Consider the following 19,919-nt stretch of genomic DNA (forward strand, 5'->3'; position numbering starts at 1 on the left):
ACAGCTGATTCGACACGCTGATTCATTATGCTCCGATGCTTCCTGAAGCAGTGTTTTGAAATGGGCCATCACTATATAAGTTGTTATTTTGTTTTGTTTTTTGGCGCACCAAAAATATTCTCGTCGCTTTATAATATTAATATTGAACCACTGTACTCACATGAACTGATTTAGATGTGTTTTTAGTACCTTTATGGATCTTGAGAGAGGAAATGTTATTGCTTACTATGCAGGCCTCACAGAGCCATCAGATTTCAACTAAAATATCTTAATTTGTGTTCTGAAGATTAACAAAGGTCTTACGGGTGTGGAACGATAAACGACAGAATTGTCATTTTTGGGTGAACTAACCCTTTAACTTCTTCGTCATTTGATCTGTATTTATTTTTTGTACTCTAGAATCTGACAGCTTGCAGCCCCAATTTTCATTTACTTTCATTGTATGGAAAAGAGCAGCTTTGGCATTCTGCCTAATTTACTTACAGTTAATAAAGAAAGTCTGGTTTGGAAATACATTAAGATAAGTAATTATTAACATTTTTGGATGTTATTCTTGGATAATATGACGTTGCTTGGGGACCTTTATTTTGAAGGCGATTCACCCACTCGCAGTGTTTGGCTTCACGCTCCGCGCTGACGTGCGAGATGCCTGGAGAATAAAAACATTACCGGTTGCTCACAGGTAAGAAGTAGAATTCATATTACTTGACTACAGAATTGTAGACAGAAACTAAAGCACGTCCTACTATGTATAAGGTCACATAATTTGTTTCAACCAAGAAACTTAAATGCACTGCCCGTTGCTGTAACATATTGTATGTCTGACAGAGTAACTTAATTAGAAAATATTCTGACTAAAATTATTAAGACATGACATTGGCTCTGTTTTAAAACCTAGGGAGCAGCCTACCCAGACAGCACGTCTGGACAACATAGGTGCTGCCCAGGTAGGCTGCTCGCTAGGTTTTGTTTGGTTAGGTAAGGAGCTGTCAATGCACTTTTCCTGAACTTCACATCCAAACCCTTTTGCCCTAGGACCTTATTTCAGCCCTCAGGGGTCTTCAAAGGGCCATGGGGGGAAATACAGGTGTGTTTGGAGCAGCTGAGTTCATATCAGAGCTCTGTCACACAAATTTAGACAGACCATTTCCTGTGTGGCAGAATGGCACCATCAGTCCCTGTGTCAACCAGCTTCTGTTGGGATCACTGTTGCACGCTGTTATTGCTATCATCAGTGCCTGTTACATTAGTGTGCCCAGGTGAGTGTTTATTATATAAGGCTTATGCTGAAATACACAACCATTAAAAAATTTGGGATAAGTAAGATTTTTTCCCCAAAATAAATTAATACTTTCATTTAGCACTGATGCATTACATTGATCAGTGACAGTAAAGACATAATGTTATAAAACATTTTCAAACTAATGCTGTTCTTTTGAACTTTTATCAGATCCTGTTTTATGTTTTCAAAATTGTTTTCAACATTGATACTAATAAGAAATATTTCTTGAGCAGCAAATATTATCATGACAAACACAGTTCTTTGAAATTGTAGTAACTTCAAAATATTACTCTTTTACTGTATTTTTATCAAATACATGTGGCCTTTGTGGGCATAAGAGGTTTCTTTCAAAAACATAAAAAAATCTTACCAACCCCTAAACTTTTGAATGGTAGTGTAAATGTGAAAATCAACATGTCATGAAATCAAAATAGACCTTGTTTACTTGCATATAAAAACACAAAATATAATCTTATTCTAAAGAGACGGTCATATTTACCATTTTCAACGAATTTCGCAACAGGTTCTAGATGACCAACAGAAAAATTATTGTTTTAAAAGTGAGCCGCACTTCAGCTCTTCACTTTCGGCAATTATAGACGATAGACCCTTTTTGCCCTAAAATTTAGCCAACATTTTGCAAATGTGACCGCAACTTTAGTCATGATCCAGTCAATACAGGTTGTTAAATCAAGTCCTGACCAAATTTTGTTTTTATATCTTTCATTATATGTTAATTATATTGATGGTCAAATACTTTTCAAATTACTTTCAAATAAAATTTCAAACAATCTTTATAGATATACTGTATGTATATGTGTATGTATTATAATTCTTGTTTTATTCCCCACAGACTTACCCATATTGTATCCTCCCTTCCCATTGGCTGGGGCTTCAGGACCACATCGACCGTGCTGTTGGCTCTCTTGTTTATCGGAGACTTGTTCCTGGTTTTTAAGCTCCAGGCCCCAGACATTTATCTGGATGTCTTAGCCGATGGATGTGGCATACTGGCCTCGATGGTTCATTTTGGGGCCGTTTTGGCCTTACAAAGGACAGTGTACAGAAGGACTCGAGGTCCTGCCGTGCTTCCTGTGCTGCTTATTCTCTCCATCCCTAATCTAGCTTTTATCCTCACTGCCTACATCCAAGAAATCAATCGCCTTGGACTCTCAGAGCCTCTGCAGGTGGTCCGTCTTGCTCTAACAGTAACTAGGGCTGCTCTGGTTCTGGTCTACTTGCTTGGTTATATCTTTCCCTGTTACAGAACTCAAAGGGACCTTCTGTCTTGTAATGCAGAAGATGTAGCTCCTTTGATTGTCTCCTTTGAACCCGATGAAGGGGTGACTGTAGCTGAGGATGGCTGCAGCTGGCTGTCCAGGCTCCTCTACCTGTGGCTGAACCCTTTGCTGAAGCGAGGTAAACGCGGAGAGCTGGAGAGGCCATGTGACGTCTTTCAGCTGCCACATCGACTACGTACCAAAGCAGTCAATCTCCGGTTCTACCAGTGTTGGCAGAAATGTCTCTATCCAAGAGGCCAGGAAAAACCTGAGAGACTGGATAGACTTCCAAGAGGAAACCTGCAGGACAACTGTTGGAGTGAGGCTGAGCCAGAGAGGATATGTGAAGGTGGAACACAACGTGATGTCAAACTTCTGCAAGTGTTGCACAAGGCCTTTGGTCTACGCTACTACCTGCTGGGTGTGTTGAAGTTAGTAGCTAGTATGCTAGCTTTTGCAGGACCCCTGCTTCTCGGTGAATTGGTGGGTTTTATGGAGACAGAGGGGGCACCACTGAGCAAGGGTGTGTGGTGTGCCGTGGGGCTGTTTGCTAGTACCTTTCTTGCTGCTTTGCTGAGAAACGTCTTTGTTTATGAAGTATCAAAGGTTGCATTAGAGGCTCGGGCTGCTGTGATTTCCACCATATACAGCAAAGCTCTAAAAGTCAGTGCGTCTGCTCTGGCTCGCTTCAACATGGGCGAGGTTGTCAACTTCATGAGCACAGACACGGACCGTGTGGTGAATTTCTTCAACAGCTTTCATGAGGTTTGGAGTCTTCCCTTCCAGTTTGTCCTTGCACTTTACCTGCTTTACCTACAGGTGGGCGTGGCTTTCTTGGGCGGAGTGGGCGTGGCAGTGCTGCTTGTGCCTTTGAATAAAGTCTTGGCTTCACGAATTCTGGATAACAATAAACATATGCTGCTACACAAGGATGGGAGAGTGAAGGTGGGACTGTTTTTGATATGTTAATCTAATAATCTGTAATATTTTTATCTGTTCTTTGAATTTGGCTTTAAGTAATTGCACTACCATCAAAGTCCCATTCAAGGAAAGTCTGTTCACTCTGCGGTCATATTTGCAATGCCTCCGGGCAGCTATTTCGGGTATCCAAGACCAGGTCCTCTCTATTTGAATGGGGGAATCCTGAAATTTCTGCTTGGCAAACTCACAATTAAATGACATATTTCAAACCAGCAAAAAAAATTTGACATGACTTGTCCCATAAATGTTGTTTCTTATGCTCAAATAGCATTAAAATAGCTATTTCTTTCAGGCTAGATGAGCCAACGTGCATGTGCAGTCCTAAGCGCGAGTCTCAGTTTTCTATGGGAACCAGAGCCTTTAAAGGCAGCTGCAGTATCGCATGACTTTATCAATCAGCGATTGGCTCTTTTACTTAGAAGGCGGGACGTATTCTGCCATATTGCAATTTCTCCCATTCATAACTAATATAATTTGAAAAATAACCGTTATCTATTTTCATATATTTTGAAATCTACTGTATTCCTGTTATGGAAAAGCCAAATTTTCAACATTACTCCAGTCTTTAATGTCACATGATCCTTTAGAACTCATTCTAATATACTGATGTGGTGCTCAAGAAACATTTTTATTATCATTAATGTTGCTTAACTGTATCAATGTTGCTTAACTTTCAAAAACGTAAAAATCTTACCAACCCCAAACCCAATCACTACTTTTAACTCTACTATGACTTACAATAAGACATAATAGAAAGTCATGGGGAATTTGCATATTGTTGTGGACGATGGAGGACCTTTGAGTAGTAGCTTCCAGTGGATAATCAAATATCTGATGTGTTTTGTCTCAAGCTAATGACAGAAATACTCTTTGGAATTCGGGTCCTGAAGTACTATAATTGGGAGGAGCACTTCACTCAAAAGATTGCGGAGGCCCGTAAAAAAGAGCTACATCACCTGAAAGTTCTGAAGTACCTGGATGCTGTATGTGTGTACACCTGGGCTGCTCTGCCCGTGGTCATCTCTATCCTCACCTTCATCACATACGTCATGCTGGGAAACGATCTCACTGCTGCAAAGGTGTGTAGGTCACACTTTAAAAGGAGCATAAGTGTATACCACAGATTAGAATGTTTCTTAAAAAGGGAACAGAGTCTGCTCTGTGTTAAATTAAATGTCTAAATATTGTTCTACACCTTCCCTGCATTTTATATTTTTCTTGGCAGGTGTTTAGCACTCTGGCTCTTGTGGGAATGCTCATTCTTCCTCTCAATGCCTTTCCCTGGGTGCTGAATGGAACACTGGAAGCTAAAGTGTCATTAGACCGTATTCAGCGCTTCCTCACGCTACAGGATCAGGACCTCACTGTCTATTACACTCAAGGTACCTGACTTGTTTCTGAATGGTTAAAATAATCCATAGCACAACCCAAAAATGGCAGGGTGACATAACACAAATCCACATGTCTGGTGTTATTTTATGTTTCTCTCATTGATTGTACCATTGTTACATGGCTCTCTGGAAAACTTTATTTTGATGCAGAACCTTATTTCTGTTGATGAAAAGATAATAATTGTTTGAAATGATTAATTAAAATGAAAGATTTAAATAAATAATTGTAAAAAACAAAATAAAACAAAAAACAATAAAAATAAAACACTGACAAAAAAAGATTAAATATTTTCTTTTTCTTTTCTTTTTTTTGACCATTAAAGGATTAGTTCACTTTCAAATGAAAATTAGCCCAAGCTTTACTCACCCTCAAGCCATCCTAGGTGTATATGACTTTCTTCTTTGATGAACACAATCAGAGAAATATTAATAAATATCCTGACACATCTGAGGTTTATAACGGCAGTGAATGAGGATCAACAAGTATGAAGCTGAAGAAAGTGTCTCCATCCACATCCATCCATCATAAAAGTGTATTCCACATGGCTCCGGTCCGGGGGGTTAATAAAGGCCTTCTGAAGAAAAGCGATGCATTTGTGTAAAAAAATATCCATATTTACCAACTTATGAACTAAAAAAATCTAGCTTCCACCTTTTGTATTCTACTTACGAAGAAAGTGTAAAAACTCTTGCAGTTCAAAAAGCTTACGTTATGTCCTACACCTTCCCTATTCAACTTGCGTCAAAAACTTAACTGACGTGATGCCAGTTTACAGTTTCTGTGTAATTTATATATGGAAGGTGGTCGGGCAGAAGCTAGATATTTTTTTTACTTATTTTATTATTTTTCATAACTTCATAACAACACACAAACACATCACTTCACTTCAGAAGGCCTTTATTAACCCTCCAGAGCTGTGTGGAGTACGTTTATGATGGATGGATGTGGATCCCTATCACTGCCATTATAAAGCTCGAATGCGTCATGATATTTATCAATATTTCTCCAACTGTGTTCATCAGAAAGAAGAAAGTTATATACACCTACTTGGGGTAATTTTCATTTGAAAGTGAACTAATCCTTTAAATATTGTTAGAGAACCATTAACATGAAATAAATTACTGAAATAAAGAAAATAACTAAAATAAAATACCTGAAATAGAATACTTCAAGTAAATAGAGGTCAAAGGGAAAATGTTCAAGAAATAGAATGTCAAAAAAGTTTGGGAATCATTATTCTGATTCATCAATGTTTTTGTTTTCGTATTACTTTCATCATTTGAACACAGTTATGAAATTCACCTAAATGAAACTCTTTATGCATGGAAAATTAATATAATTAATAATATACATGAAACATTGATTAATAAACTTAAAGGTGCTAAAGAGGATCTTTTCGTCGACTGAGAAACCAAAGACTGTTACTGAGTTTTTGAAATGAGCGCATGTGTAAGAACAAACCCCCTCCTTCGAAGGAACGCCTCCCAAACTCGTAAACACTCGTATTGGAACACGAGTGTTTGTTTACCACCAGTATTCGCTGTGTCGTGTTAGTGGATTCATTATGTCGGACTCACCGCAGCTAACTCATAATCTGCAGTTGTTACTCCTGTCTCCGGACAAAAACATTGCATGAGGCGCCTGTGGAGTGTGGAAAGTTACTGGAGCGCGCAGCCGTGCTCGTCTCTCACAAGGAACGTCATGGCAGTGACTGACGAGCCAGAGGGCCAATCTTCGCACGTCTCTCACAAGGAACGTATTGTGTAAACGATTGGCTGATGTTTTTAAGGCCCTACCTCGTGCACAGATGATGTATATTAATATTATTCCTTTCAGTGCACCTAATAAATAGTCTTTTATCAATTAGTAAAGACAGTTTCAAGTAATATTGCAAAAATGTATAAAAAAAACATCCTCTTTAGCACCTTTAATTAGTTCATTTCATATCTGTCATTATTTTTCTGCAGTGTGTCCTGAGGACCCTCTGTCAGCTGTTCGGATGGACCAGGCGAGTTTCTCCTGGAAGCAGTCAGAGGATCCAGGTTCTGTCAGTGTACCTGATGACAAGACAGAAGATGGGTCACCACCACACAGCTTTTATCTGCATGCACTCAATCTCAGTGTTAAAAGGGTATGTGCTGCAGCAGGAGCAGTTAGTCTTTGTGCTTTGGTTGGATCATCAGTAGCTCAATTGTTTCACTTTGATCAATATTTAGAGAGAGAATTCTCCTTTCAGAACTTGTTTTGGTTGCTTCAATTTTTTTTTTTTTTTATTGTTGCAAGTTTGAATAATTAAAAAGTATGTTAGTTTGTAAATGTCTTTGCTTTCTGGCTCCAGGGCTCACTGGTGGCTGTGGTGGGAAAAGTTGGTTGTGGGAAAAGTTCCCTGTTGGCTGCCATAACAGGAGAGCTTACCAGGTACTAATTCATAATATAATATACCAAAACAATATATTTATTAAATAACTCTTAAAGGCGGTTTTAAGTTGAACTATTTACACTACAGTTTACAAATTTGGAGTGTAAGATTTTTTTTAATGTTTTTGAAAGAAATCTCTAATGCTCACCAAGGCGGCATTTATTTGATCAAAATTACAGGAAAAACTGTAATATTGTGAAATATTATTACAATTAAAAATAACTGTTTGCTATTTGAATATATTTTAAAATGTAATTTATTCCTGTGATGTCAAAGCTGAATTTTCAGCAGCCATTACTGCAGTCTTCATTGTCACATGATCTTTCAGAAATCATTCTAATATGCTGATTTCCTGCTCAAGAAACATTTATGAAAATCGTGATACTTTTTTCAGGATTATTTGATAGATTGAAAGTTCAAAAGAACAGCATTTTCTTTTCAAATAGTAATCTTTTGTTTCATAAATGTCTTTTTTTTTCCTTTACTGTCATTTTTGATCAATTTAATACATCCATGCAGAATACATTTATATTTAAATATTTATAAATATTGATATTTAAAACCCTCATTAATTTTTGCATTTATTGATTATTTGCATTTATTTTTTGCATATTGATTTTGTGCTTTTGTCTTATATAGGTGTGGAGGGGAAGTATCTGTTCAGGGAAGAGAGCAGGGATTTGGATTGGCCGTCCAGGAGCCGTGGATCCAGCATGCAACTGTGCAAGACAACATTCTTTTTGGCAGGGACTTTGACAGCATGTTCTATCAAGCTGTGATTGAGGCCTGTGCCCTTGCTGATGACCTAAATGTGGGCGTAACTTTATTTTGCATGCAGTTTTTCCCATGAATTGCTTGATTGAAATCTATGGAAAGTTGTAACTGACACTGAACTGTGCTGTTTTGTTCAGATCTTGCCTGGTGGTGATCAGACAGAGGTGGGAGAGAACGGTATGACTCTGAGCGGAGGACAGAAAAGCCGCCTCGCTTTGGCCCGGGCTGTTTATATGGTGCAAGGTTTTTTTTAATGTTAGATAAGATGATTGCTTGATGCTCTAAAAGGCTCAAATAGAAAGTACATACAGATTTGAGCAGAAATAAGATGTGTGTATTTATAGTGCATTTCATATTTCAGGATAAAGAAATCTATTTGCTAGATGATCCTTTAGCAGCTGTGGATGCTGATGTTGCCCATCATCTCATGGAGAAGTGCATCTTGGGAATTCTCAAAAACAAGACCAGAATTCTTTGTACTCATCGGATAGAGTTTGTGGATATGGCAGATGTGGTGGTGCTGATGGACAATGGGATGATTGTAAAAACAGGTACCAACCATCACCAGGCATAGGGGCTGTTTACTATGTCGAAAATCAGGAACTTTGTTAGTTTGTTAATGCATTAACTAATGCATTTACTAATAAAACTCTCTGCTTTGTCTGTTTCTGTGGTTAAGGGACACCAAATGAAGTCCTTTCTCTGGTAAAAGCCCCTAAAGACAGCAAGAACGACAGCAATGCTAAGGAGAAAGGTACTGATGCTTTTTAAATTTAGTGAGTGAACCATTTCCATTTTTTTTGTTAGTGCACTTCAACTGTGATTTCGCAAACAAACCTTCTTTCCCAGATGCTATAGGCAGAGAGGAAGAGGAGGCCAATGAGCCGGAGCTAGAATCTGAGCTAAAGATGTTTGGGGAGGAGCAGAAACAAATGGGCAAGCTGTCCTGGGCTGTGTACTGCTCCTATTGGAGAGCAGTGGGTGGATGCATGGCTGTAGCTGTTCTGCTCTCTCTTTTGCTAATGCAAGGTACTAAAAACTATATCAATATGAGCTGTATGCATTATAAAAGAAATGTATGTAATATTAAAAAATCGCTAGTAGATTTACTGTACAATCAATAATTTGATTTTGCTATATACAGTCACCAAAAATGTGTCCGACTGGTGGCTCTCTCACTGGATTTCACATATGAAGGACAATACGACTGAGCTGGTGTCACTGTCAGCTGATCCACTCTTAACTCTGACTTTCCTCTCTTCTGAGAGACTTATGTGAGTTAAATGTTTCATAATTTTTTTCTTTTCTATTATTTATACTACCATTTAAAAGTTTGGGGTCATTAAGAATTTTTTTTAATGTTTTTAAAAGATGTCTTTTCTGCTCACCAAGGCTGCATTTATTGAACAAAAAAATACAGTAAAACAGTAATATTGTGAAATATTATTATATTTTAAAATAACTGTAAAATTTAATTTATTGCTGTGATAGCAAAGCTTAATTTTCATCATCATTACTCCAATCTTCAGTGTCACATGATCCTTAAGAAATAATTCCAATATGCTGATTTGGTTCTAAAAAACATTTCTTATAATTATCAATGTTGAAAACAAATGTGCTGTTTAATATTTTGTGGAAACTGATATATTTGTTTCTGGATTCTTTGATCCAAAGAAAGAACAACATTTATTTAAAATAAGTGTTAATTTCTTTAAAAGAAATATTACTGACTATAAAGTATGAACAATAAAGTCAAAGAAAAGTAAATTAAGAGTAATAATGACTTAACCTTTTAAAAAGGCAGAACATTGTATAATTACATATTTTCCAAAGCAATAGGACTACTATTGTACTAATACTAAAATTTCATGTTTTTCCCCCCAAATATAGTTTTATTTGACAATTTGCATCTGACATGAAAATAACATGTAAAACATAGGAATGTTTATTTGGAGTCTGTATATCTCATTTAAATTAATGTAAAAAATCTTATTTTATGTCTTTTATAATGTTCTCTTTTAGGTAGATATATTTCGTCACAGTTGGAACTCATTCAACTTGTCTTGACTGAATTATCTCTGTTTACTCTAACTCTTATCAGATTTCATGCACCTGACAGAGGTTCAGAGGCTTCTGGAAATATGAGCTCTGAGCTGAAGTTTTACATGACTGTGTATGGATCTCTGGCGGCAGCGAACACTGTATTTACAGCTGCCCGTGCGTTTCTCTTTGCCTATGGAGCAATCTGTGCTGCTACTGTCGTTCATAAGAGACTTCTGTCTAGTGTGCTTAAGGTAATGATCGTTGTCTCTTATTCTCTGATTGTGAGTTATTACTAAGCCCAGTTGATTAAAAGTAATTGCTAAAATGTGTAAAGTGTCTCATTTGTTTGCAGATGTCACTTGGTTTAATATTTTGTACCTGAATACAATTGTAAAATATAATCTAAAAATGTAATATAATAATAATATTTAAATCATTGTAATTATTATAATATATAAAAATGTATAATGTTTTTTTTTTTAAATGTGTATATTTACATTATTCATATTCTTCTCCCATTCTAGGCCACTATGACGTTTTTTGACACTACACCCTTGGGTCGCATCCTGAATCGATTTTCCTCAGATATTTATAGTGTGGATGACTCTCTCCCCTTTGTCTTAAACATTCTCCTGGCCAATGTGTTTGGGCTGCTTGGGATGCTTGTCGTCATGACCTATGGGTTGCCTTGGGTGCTACTTCCTTTGGTTCCTCTGGGGGTTCTCTACTACCAAACTCAATGTTTTTATCGTCACTCGTCCCGTGAACTGAAACGCCTGTGTAGCCTCACTCTCTCTCCAGTGTATTCACACTTCTCAGAAACCCTCAGCGGCCTGTCCACAGTGCGGGCCAGTGGACACACTACCAGGTATGAAAACTAGCTGTACTTTTTTCTCAAATCATTTAAATTACAAAGGGTAATTTCTGAGAAATTTAAAAATGCATTTTGCATAAATAAAATAGGTCCTTTTCTGACCATAAATTATTATTATTATTATTATTATTATTATTATTTTTTTTTTTTTTTTTAGTATTTTATTTTACTTTTTGCATTGTGACATTTTCATGGCTAAATTAAAATCAGTACAGAAAATTATATCATTTTACATTTAAAACATTTGTCATTGTTTTTATATATATATATATATATATATATATATATATATATATATATATATATATATATATATATATATATATATATATATATATATAATAATATAACACAGTCATTTGACTTTGAGGTGAAATATGACCTGGACATTTTACTGACAGGGAGATTCACCCTTACAACAAATATTTTTCATTTATTGTTTTTTAATGAAACAAACAAACATTGTTCAGTGTTATAAGTTCTCCCAATACTAATTACTGATTAAATGATCTACCTGATGAGGTGAACATTGAATACTACCTCAGATTTGTTAATTGCCTAACAGTGATTGTAATCCTGAATAAAACTGTATTTTTATGTGTTTGAGAGCAGATTTGAGGAGGAGAATGAGAGGCGTCTAGAACAGAATCAGCGATGTCTCTTCAACAGTAATGCTGCCATGCAGTGGCTGGACATTCGGCTCCAGATGATTGGTGTTGCTGTAGTAACTGGCATCGGCGTGATCGCTGTGATCCAGCATCAGCTCAAATCCATCGATCCAGGTTAACCTCTTTATGAGATAAGAGTATAAATTGACATTTTAGACATTTTACCACAGTGAATTAAAATGGTTTTAGCTTCATGTCAGACTGCCATGGTCAACAGAGCATTCAGAACATTCTCTGATGGGAAACATGTGCTAACTGTACAAACAAAAATAGATCTGTTCCTGAACATTGTTAAGTAATTGTTATTTCTGTATCATTACTATTTTTCAAAACAACATCAAATCATCTGAAAAGCCATGTCAATTACTGGCTTGTGCAGCAGACACAGACAGATTGACGTACTTCACTGGTCTCTAATGGGACATTTAGGAAACTCCGCTCAACTTGTCATGTTCATAAGATCATTGTCCGGTTTAACCATAAGGCATTTAAAATGGTTTTAAGAAATTGAAATTTGAAGTAGTAAAATCTTGACTCTTCTCTGTTCTGTCAGGTCTGGTAGGTCTGTCTCTGTCCTATGCACTATCCATCACCAACCTGCTGTCTGGACTGATTTTCAGCTTTGCGCAGACTGAGATGCAGTTGGTGAGCATTGAGCGTACCGAAGAGTATTCCACCAATATCCCGCAGGAGCCTCAACAAGCCAGCATTGAGGTTAGAGGACTGATCTTTAGCCCGAAAACTGAATCGGGACAAGCTGTGATTTTTTTTTATTTTATTTTATTTTTTTATTATTTTTTTTATTATTATCATTAATTTATTTTATTTTTTATTTTTTTCAAAACCTTTTTCAGCGTTTTTGTTTCAAACCTTTTTATTTGATTAGTATTAGTCTTACCTTTCAATAAACATATTGGAAAATAGAATGATACAATTTTGTATATAATTAATTTTTTAAAATTTAATTTAGTTTATTTTTATTTAATTCATAATTTATAATAAATTTAAATAACACCACTTTTCCTTCCACTGTTGTGATATATATAAGGGCTGCCCCCGACTAAAGAATTTTCTAGTTGACTATTAGTTGTTCAACTAATCGCACATTTATATTAATTATTAAATATATACTGAGGAGAATACTAAACCATAATGAGCATTTAACATTATATATGCGTAATATAGCCTATTCCGCACTCAAGCTCATGCATAAAGCTTGCCGCAAAACGCAGACAAAAGTAATGATTATGAATGTGTCTGGAAAAAAATAGCAAGGACACATTTTTATTATTTATTAATAAACTAGTGTTTTCTGAGTCATTGTCGGCTGCAAAGATGAAGGTGTTGAAGCTGCCTCACCATCTCGTGCCTAGAGAGAAATGCACATTTCATACAGATTACATAAGCAGAGAGTATTTCTTTTCAAGCTTTCTATAGATATGTTTCTCATATTTGTGAGGCATGTAGCCTATACGCTGAGTTTTCATTGGTTAATTTTTGTGACGTGCTTAGTTCATGGAGACAGAGATGGCAGAAAGTGCATCATGTTTGTTTTCTTTATTTTATAAAGGCACATTGTTTTCTTGATATTGTGAATTTACACAAATAAAATTAGACCCAGTTTCAAATTATGTATTACTCTTATCTGGTTGACAAAAAATGACAGAGTTAAGTTGTTTCCGCTGTTATCATAAAAAATGCCAGTGATCATGCTGGCGCCTCCATGTCATTGCAGTAAGCGCACTATATTAGCTTCCGCACTCGACACAATAATATAACATCTGTTAATATAACATCTGTTTAACTTATAACATGAAAGTAAGGTTAATAATATAACTTAGATTACACATTTTTCAGTTTTACTCAAATTAGGGTGATGCAAAAATGAGTACACCCCACAGCAAAAACTACTACATCTAGTACTTTGTATGGCCTCCATGATTTTTAATGACAGCACCAACTCTTCTAGGAATGGAATGAACAAGTTGGCGACATTTTGCAACATCTTTTTCCATTCTTCAAGAATGACCTCTTTTAGAGACTGGATGCTGGATGGATAGTGATGCTCAACTTGTCTCTTCAGAATTCGATTGGTGTTCATAGGTGTTCGATTGGGTTCAGATCAGGAGCCACTGAATCCATTTCACCCTGTTCTTCTTCAGAAATCCAACAGTGGCCTTAGATGTGTGTTGAGGATCATTTTCATGCTGGAAAGTGCATGACAACCAAGGGCACGGAGTGATGGTAGCATCTTCTCTTTCAGTATAGAGCAGTACATCTGTGAATTCATGATGCCATCAATGAAATGCAGCTCCTGACACCAGCAGCACTCATGCAGCCCCACATAAGGACACTGCCACCACCATGTTTCACTGTAGGCACCATGCTTTTTTCTCTTTTCTGCGACACCATACAGTTTTTGAAGCCATCAGTTCCAAAAACATTTATCTTGGTCTCATCACTCCAGAGTATAGAGTCCCAGTAGTCTTCATCTTTGTCAGCATGGGCCCTGGCAAACTCTAGACGGGCTTTTTTGTGCCTAGGCTTTAGGAAAGGCTTCTTTCCTGGACGGCACCCATGCATGCTATTCCTCTGCAGTGTACGCTGTATTGTGTCACAGGAAATAGTCACCCCAGTTTGGCTTTCTACTTCTTTAGATAACTGCAGTGAACTTGCATGCCGATTTTCTTCAACCCTTCTCATCAGAAAAAGCTCCTGTCGAGTTGTTAACTTCCGTGGATGACCTGGACGTCTCTGTGATATGGTTGCAGTTCCATCTTTTTTAATTGTTTGTACCACTTTTGCTACAGTATTCTGACTGATAAGTAAAGCTTTGCTGATCTTCTTGTAGCCTTCACATTTCTGGTGTAAAGAAATTATTTTCTTTCTCAGTTCATGTGACATTCTCTTCCATGTGGTGCCATTGCTGACAGCATGAAATGGGAAGGGGTTTTAACACCCTTTTATAAGCAACTGTCTGCTGTACACCTGTGTAATGAATAATTAGACTCACCTGTGGTTGAATTCTTGTTCAATTAGACATTTGTAGTCTAAAATTTAGCTTTGCTCCAGAGAGGGGTGTACTCATTTTCGCATCACCCTAATTTGAGTAAAACTGAAAATTTAGTTCTCTAAGTTATATTATTAACCTTACTTTCATGTTATAAGTTAAACAGATGTTATATAAAACTTGTCTTGTCAACATTTTGGAAATTGTTTTTGTGTTGTGTTGTGCACTGTGTATGACATTATGACTGTGTGACATTATACCAAAAAAGATTCTTCATGCAGTGGACTACCAGTAAAACTGATAAAAAATCTGGGAACAAAAATTATTCAGACACTTTGACCTGACAATGTTTTGCTTAAATGTTGTCTGACATAATTAAGATTATTTTTTTTCTGACACAGTTTAACTCTGAGATCTTGTCATGTTTTATTACCATTTTTTAAACTGTAGAATAAACTGTAATAATGAATGAAATGTTCAAGGTGTCTGAATAAATTTTGGTTTGACTGTGTATATATAATATATATCAAGAAGTTTTTGTACTCCTATCACAACCTCCTGGTTGGGAGACCCTATATAAAACATTGAAAAATGTTCTTAAATTGTAAATCACAACCTTAGCCTGAAACTATACCATTTGCAGGTTCTAGACTCGTGGCCTGAAAAGGGCAGAGTTGAGTTTGTGGGTGCAGTGTTGGCGTACCGGCCAGGTTTGCCCAACGCTCTTGATGGGGTCAGCTTGGAAGTATTACCAGGTGAGAGGGTTGGCATAGTGGGACGTACAGGCTCGGGGAAATCCTCGTTATTCCTTTCCCTATTCCGTATGGTGGAGCTAAACCAGGGTCAAATACTGTTGGATGGAGTTGACATCAGCTCAGTCAGGCTTAGTAACTTACGGTAAGTGTTACAGTCACTGTTTGTTTGACACCAATGTACATTTCACATATATTTGCAAGAAAGAATTTCAGATAGTCAAAAAATGTGTTTATTTGACAAATTATCTAGAAATAGTCTAGAAATGTACTTCACAAATCTTGTTTTTGTTTTATTTTTTTCAAAATTCTCAAACTTTCAGAAAGAAGTTCCAGATTAAAAGTAGATTTTGAACCTCAGCTTTTCAGTGTTTGTTCAAGGAGTTCTCAGTGCAGTAGACTTTAAGTCTGCATTCAAGCAAGTATTTGTTTTGTTTGTTTTGCCCTATATAGATCAAAGCTGGCCATCATTCCTCAGGATCCCTTCCTCTTCTCTAGTTCAGTGCGGGAGAACCTTGATCCCCATGGCCATCATCCAGACTTCCGGTTGCTAGACGTTCTTGAGCAATGCCACCTGGGAGATGTAGTACAAAGGATTGGTGAGAGTTGATCATCTTCGATTGCTGTGTTCAGCTTGTTCAATTCAAATCCATCTTCTCTGAAAGGATTTATCTATGGCATGAGAAAATGCTTTCAGTTTTTATATTAATTGAATTTTTCTTTATTTATTTTTGCTATGTCTGTCTATACCATTACAGGTGGCCTGGATTCAGAGGTTGGAGAGAGGGGAAAGTCTCTGTCTGTGGGCCAAAGGCAGCTGCTGTGTCTTGCTCGTGCTCTGCTTACAGAAGCTAATGTATAAAACTAATGTATAAAGAATTTCAAACAAAAATCTTTTATTCCCTCTTATCTTAACTATGTGCTGTATTGTTCCTTTATGGTCCAATAGATTTTATGCATTGATGAGGCCACAGCAAGTGTCGACCAGAAGACTGACATGCTTCTACAAAAAACTATCAGAGAAAAATTCAAGGATAAAACAGTTCTTACCATCGCCCACAGGTCACAAACTGCATTTACGTTTACATATGATTTATACTTAAGTGTTTGAATTTTTTAATTTTTTTTTTAATCAAACTTGATACTGTTGTTTTATTGAATAAAAAAAGAAGGGAATCCCTTTATTCAACGTTTCTTTAGTGATGCGGAACTGATTTTCAGTTAAATTCTAAACGCAGTCACACCCAAGCGAATAGTTTTGTGAGCCATTTATTAAATTAAACTGACAAGAAAGATTGTCATGTTCACATTGTAAAAGTATATTTAACTCTCTTTTATGATTGTTAATACCTTCAAGTTACCAGAATTATCTCTGTTAACCTTTGTACTGAACAGCCACATTTATAACATATATTTATAACACATTTATATTTAACAAACATAGCAGGCATTTTCTAGTTAGTGCATGATTAAGTTTAAGTGAAGCTGCCACAGAAAATGACGAGTTCATCACTGCTTTAAGAAGTTGTTAATGTCAGATTGAAGTTAATTTATTTTTTAGGGTGTCTTGGTGTCTGATTGATAGCACTCAAAGAAACAAAACCTTTTTTTTCCCTTCTACCTTCTTTTGTTTATTTGTCAAGAACATTTCTGTTGCCATACAACCCAACCTAGTCTTTCTTATCCCACAGACTGAATACAATCATGGACTCTGACAGAGTACTGGTGATGCATGCTGGGAAGGTGGTGGAGTTTGACAGCCCTGCTGCTTTGTGCCAAAGAGAGGACTCTGTTTTTCAGAAACTCTTACGTGGAGGGGAAGAGCAAGTTTAAAAAAAAGAATGTTGTTGAAGTCTAATGAATGGCTATTGCATATGTGCAAATACCTGTAGTTTATATCATGTTTTGCCATGTAGAACAATGTAAAACTCAGGGAAAATGGTTTGTTTTATAAATAGTCACATTTGTAAGGATGAAAATGTAGAAGTAAATGTTTTTTTTTTTTTAGTTATTTGTCTGTTTCAGGTTTATATATATATATATATATTTTTTTTCATTGGTTTTCAAGAGGATCTGGTCAAAGTAATTTTCCCTCTTCTAACAGGTAAAAAAACTTTTTTTTTTTTTCATTCTTGCAAACTCGGGTGTGTGAGTCTCACTGCGTTCTAATATTTAGTTATGTGGTTTGAACACATGATGTCTTCTGAGAATTCACAATACATAATTGGTTTCATTAAAGCCATCTCCACCCAGATAACACGAGTGAGAGTGACTACACCTTGTACAGTTTCCCAAGTCATGAGTCATATGGGAGTACATGTGTGCATAGTTAAAACTTTTTTTTTTTTTTTTTTAACCCATTCCTTTTGATTTCCTCTCATCGTTCTAGAATTAGGGAGAGGTTTGTTATTGTTATGTCACCCTGCCTCCAATACAGAACAGTCAGCGATGCTGAAGTTTTATAAGGTATGTGTTTGGCCAGATCTGTGAGCTTGAGGTTAAACCAGTTTGTCCACTCTTGAAGTGTATTACTTTCTGCAATGAGAATTCCATAAACAGTACGAAGGGAACAGAGATAAACACGGTCTCATCCTGTGGAAACTGTCTTCAGCATAGCACATTATCACTGCTGATACCGAACAAGGATTTAAAAGCTCATGGGATACAAGGTAAGGCTTTTCTTTGCTGTTAAAGTTTACAGCGGTACCTTTGACCTTACTATTTTGTGTAAAAAGACTGTATAGTACTGAAAGTAAAGTTTGAATTTAAAGCAGGTGCATCTGTTTCTGTTATGAATGACTATGCAGCGCTTGCACGTTATGCTGATTTAATCATGTTTTTACTGTAGTTTATGAATGATTAAATGTATTCATATTACAAATTGCATTTAAGTTGTATATTAAAATGATAAGTATTGCACAGGGATGGTTACACGGCACAGTTATTTAAATGAAAAAGTACTTTAACGTTATTTCCTTGGGAACTGCTATATCAACAAATTCCTACTGACTAGTACTGCATATTGAAAATAATGCTTCTGATTCACATTTTCAGATCCTGTACCTTTAATTTATGATTAGATTTGTGAAATAGAAAAGAGAAGTTTTGTGCATATAAAATAGATCATATACTGTAGATTGTAGTTAGTAATTGGATTGTTTTTGGAGCCTGTTTCATTGAATTAAGACAATCAAATTATAGTTGAACAGTCTATCAAAATATGTGTCCTTGCAGATGATCATGGGAGCACCTGGTACCTTTGTGATTACGCATGTTTAAAACAGAGGGTGTGGTTAATAAGGTGAGGCCTGTTCACATTTTCCTTTGTGTGGCCTAACCTGTTCCTAACGCCCTCTTGTTACACTATCCCTGAACAATTCCTTGAATACCTCACAGTTTCATCTATCTGTTCATTTGCCAGTTGAATTAATGCAGACAATTTTATTAAGCATTAAGTTTGTATTGTTTGCTCAGTCTTGTTCTATTTTGAGGGGTGTGCTTTTTTTATTTACTGATTGCCTATATGTTTATAATTCATATGTTCTAGTCTGTCATTGCATTATGACCAGCCATTAGCAATTACATGTGTGCCAATAATAATTAGCACTGAAACTTGGGTGTCTTGTTGCTGCTAAATCATTTCTTTTGCATTAACAGGTTTGAGTTTTGAAGGCTTTTCTTCACTATAAATATATACTCGTGAAATGGTATGTTATCACTTTTTTTATCCTATCCTTATTTAAACGATATTTTGTTTTTGCACTTTGTGTGATTATCAAATATATGTTTGAATTCTTGTCTAACTGTTATTAGGAATAAAAAAAATGAATTATTAATGAAAATACTTGTAGTGCATTTGGCATAGGTACATGTTTCTCATCAAAAACTCATGTTATTCTGGTTTTATGACATTTTTATGGGGGGGGAAATTTACCATGATAGTATATTGTAATTTGCAGGCTCTTCATCAGAGAAGCCTTTCTGACAGCCTGCTGGTTGAAGATGATAATGTCTCTGGAAAGAGATCGGAGTACACAGACCTGCACTTTCTTGAAGGTACAGATTTACGACTGTTTGATTATGATTTTTGTATATTTATTAAGCATCATTTTTAACAGAACACTTGTACTGTGAATAAAATGGCTTTTGCCATGAACCTTGATATTATGAAAATATAAGGATAAGTTTGATAATAGACTGCATTTCACATTACATTTGCATTTCAGATGATGAAATTGTGGGTGCCAGTGGTCAGTTTGATGTGAAGAGGAATAAACAAAAGAAAAATGAAGTTGTGGACATTTTAAAGATGATTGATAATGACAAGAAGATGATGAAGCATGGTTTGAAATCCAGCAAGAGCTTGGAAAGTCTGGATGTCAAAGGTCCAAATGAGGTCTGTGCACATTTTATTAATTTTTTTTGTAACCCTGAATCATAAACC

General features: G+C 36.1%; 1 protein-coding gene across 6 annotated transcripts in view; it reads left to right on the plus strand.

Annotated features, from left to right (window-relative positions):
- The first annotated feature begins 597 nt into the window (after positions 1-597).
- LOC137021643 (ATP-binding cassette sub-family C member 10-like) overlaps positions 598-19,919 on the plus strand; it is a 28,372-nt gene continuing 9,050 nt past the window's right edge. Inside the window, exons 1-23 of one of the 6 annotated variants that reach the window (XM_067388404.1) lie at positions 598-682; positions 1,036-1,259; positions 2,136-3,507; positions 4,395-4,622; positions 4,769-4,925; positions 6,903-7,066; positions 7,274-7,353; positions 7,994-8,165; positions 8,266-8,364; positions 8,490-8,679; positions 8,808-8,882; positions 8,978-9,157; positions 9,273-9,402; positions 10,230-10,422; positions 10,696-11,039; positions 11,658-11,827; positions 12,267-12,427; positions 15,367-15,620; positions 15,929-16,074; positions 16,234-16,331; positions 16,425-16,537; positions 17,167-18,776; positions 19,133-19,177. In XM_067388404.1, coding sequence (XP_067244505.1) covers positions 1,072-1,259; positions 2,136-3,507; positions 4,395-4,622; positions 4,769-4,925; positions 6,903-7,066; positions 7,274-7,353; positions 7,994-8,165; positions 8,266-8,364; positions 8,490-8,679; positions 8,808-8,882; positions 8,978-9,157; positions 9,273-9,402; positions 10,230-10,422; positions 10,696-11,039; positions 11,658-11,827; positions 12,267-12,427; positions 15,367-15,620; positions 15,929-16,074; positions 16,234-16,331; positions 16,425-16,537; positions 17,167-17,308 — 4,656 coding nt within the window. In that variant the 5' untranslated portion in view covers positions 598-682; positions 1,036-1,071 and the 3' untranslated portion in view covers positions 17,309-18,776; positions 19,133-19,177. Of the gene's footprint in view, positions 683-1,035; positions 1,260-2,135; positions 3,508-4,394; positions 4,623-4,768; positions 4,926-6,902; positions 7,067-7,273; positions 7,354-7,993; positions 8,166-8,265; positions 8,365-8,489; positions 8,680-8,807; positions 8,883-8,977; positions 9,158-9,272; positions 9,403-10,229; positions 10,423-10,695; positions 11,040-11,657; positions 11,828-12,266; positions 12,428-15,366; positions 15,621-15,928; positions 16,075-16,233; positions 16,332-16,424; positions 16,538-17,166; positions 18,777-19,132; positions 19,183-19,209; positions 19,532-19,701; positions 19,872-19,919 lie in introns of those variants that run through there. The other 5 variants (XM_067388405.1, XM_067388402.1, XM_067388401.1 and 2 more) reach the window with 5 other exon arrangements.

The sequence above is a fragment of the Chanodichthys erythropterus genome, chromosome 6 (genome assembly GCF_024489055.1).
Source record: "Chanodichthys erythropterus isolate Z2021 chromosome 6, ASM2448905v1, whole genome shotgun sequence".
NCBI classification, from domain to species: Eukaryota; Metazoa; Chordata; class Actinopteri; order Cypriniformes; family Xenocyprididae; genus Chanodichthys; species Chanodichthys erythropterus.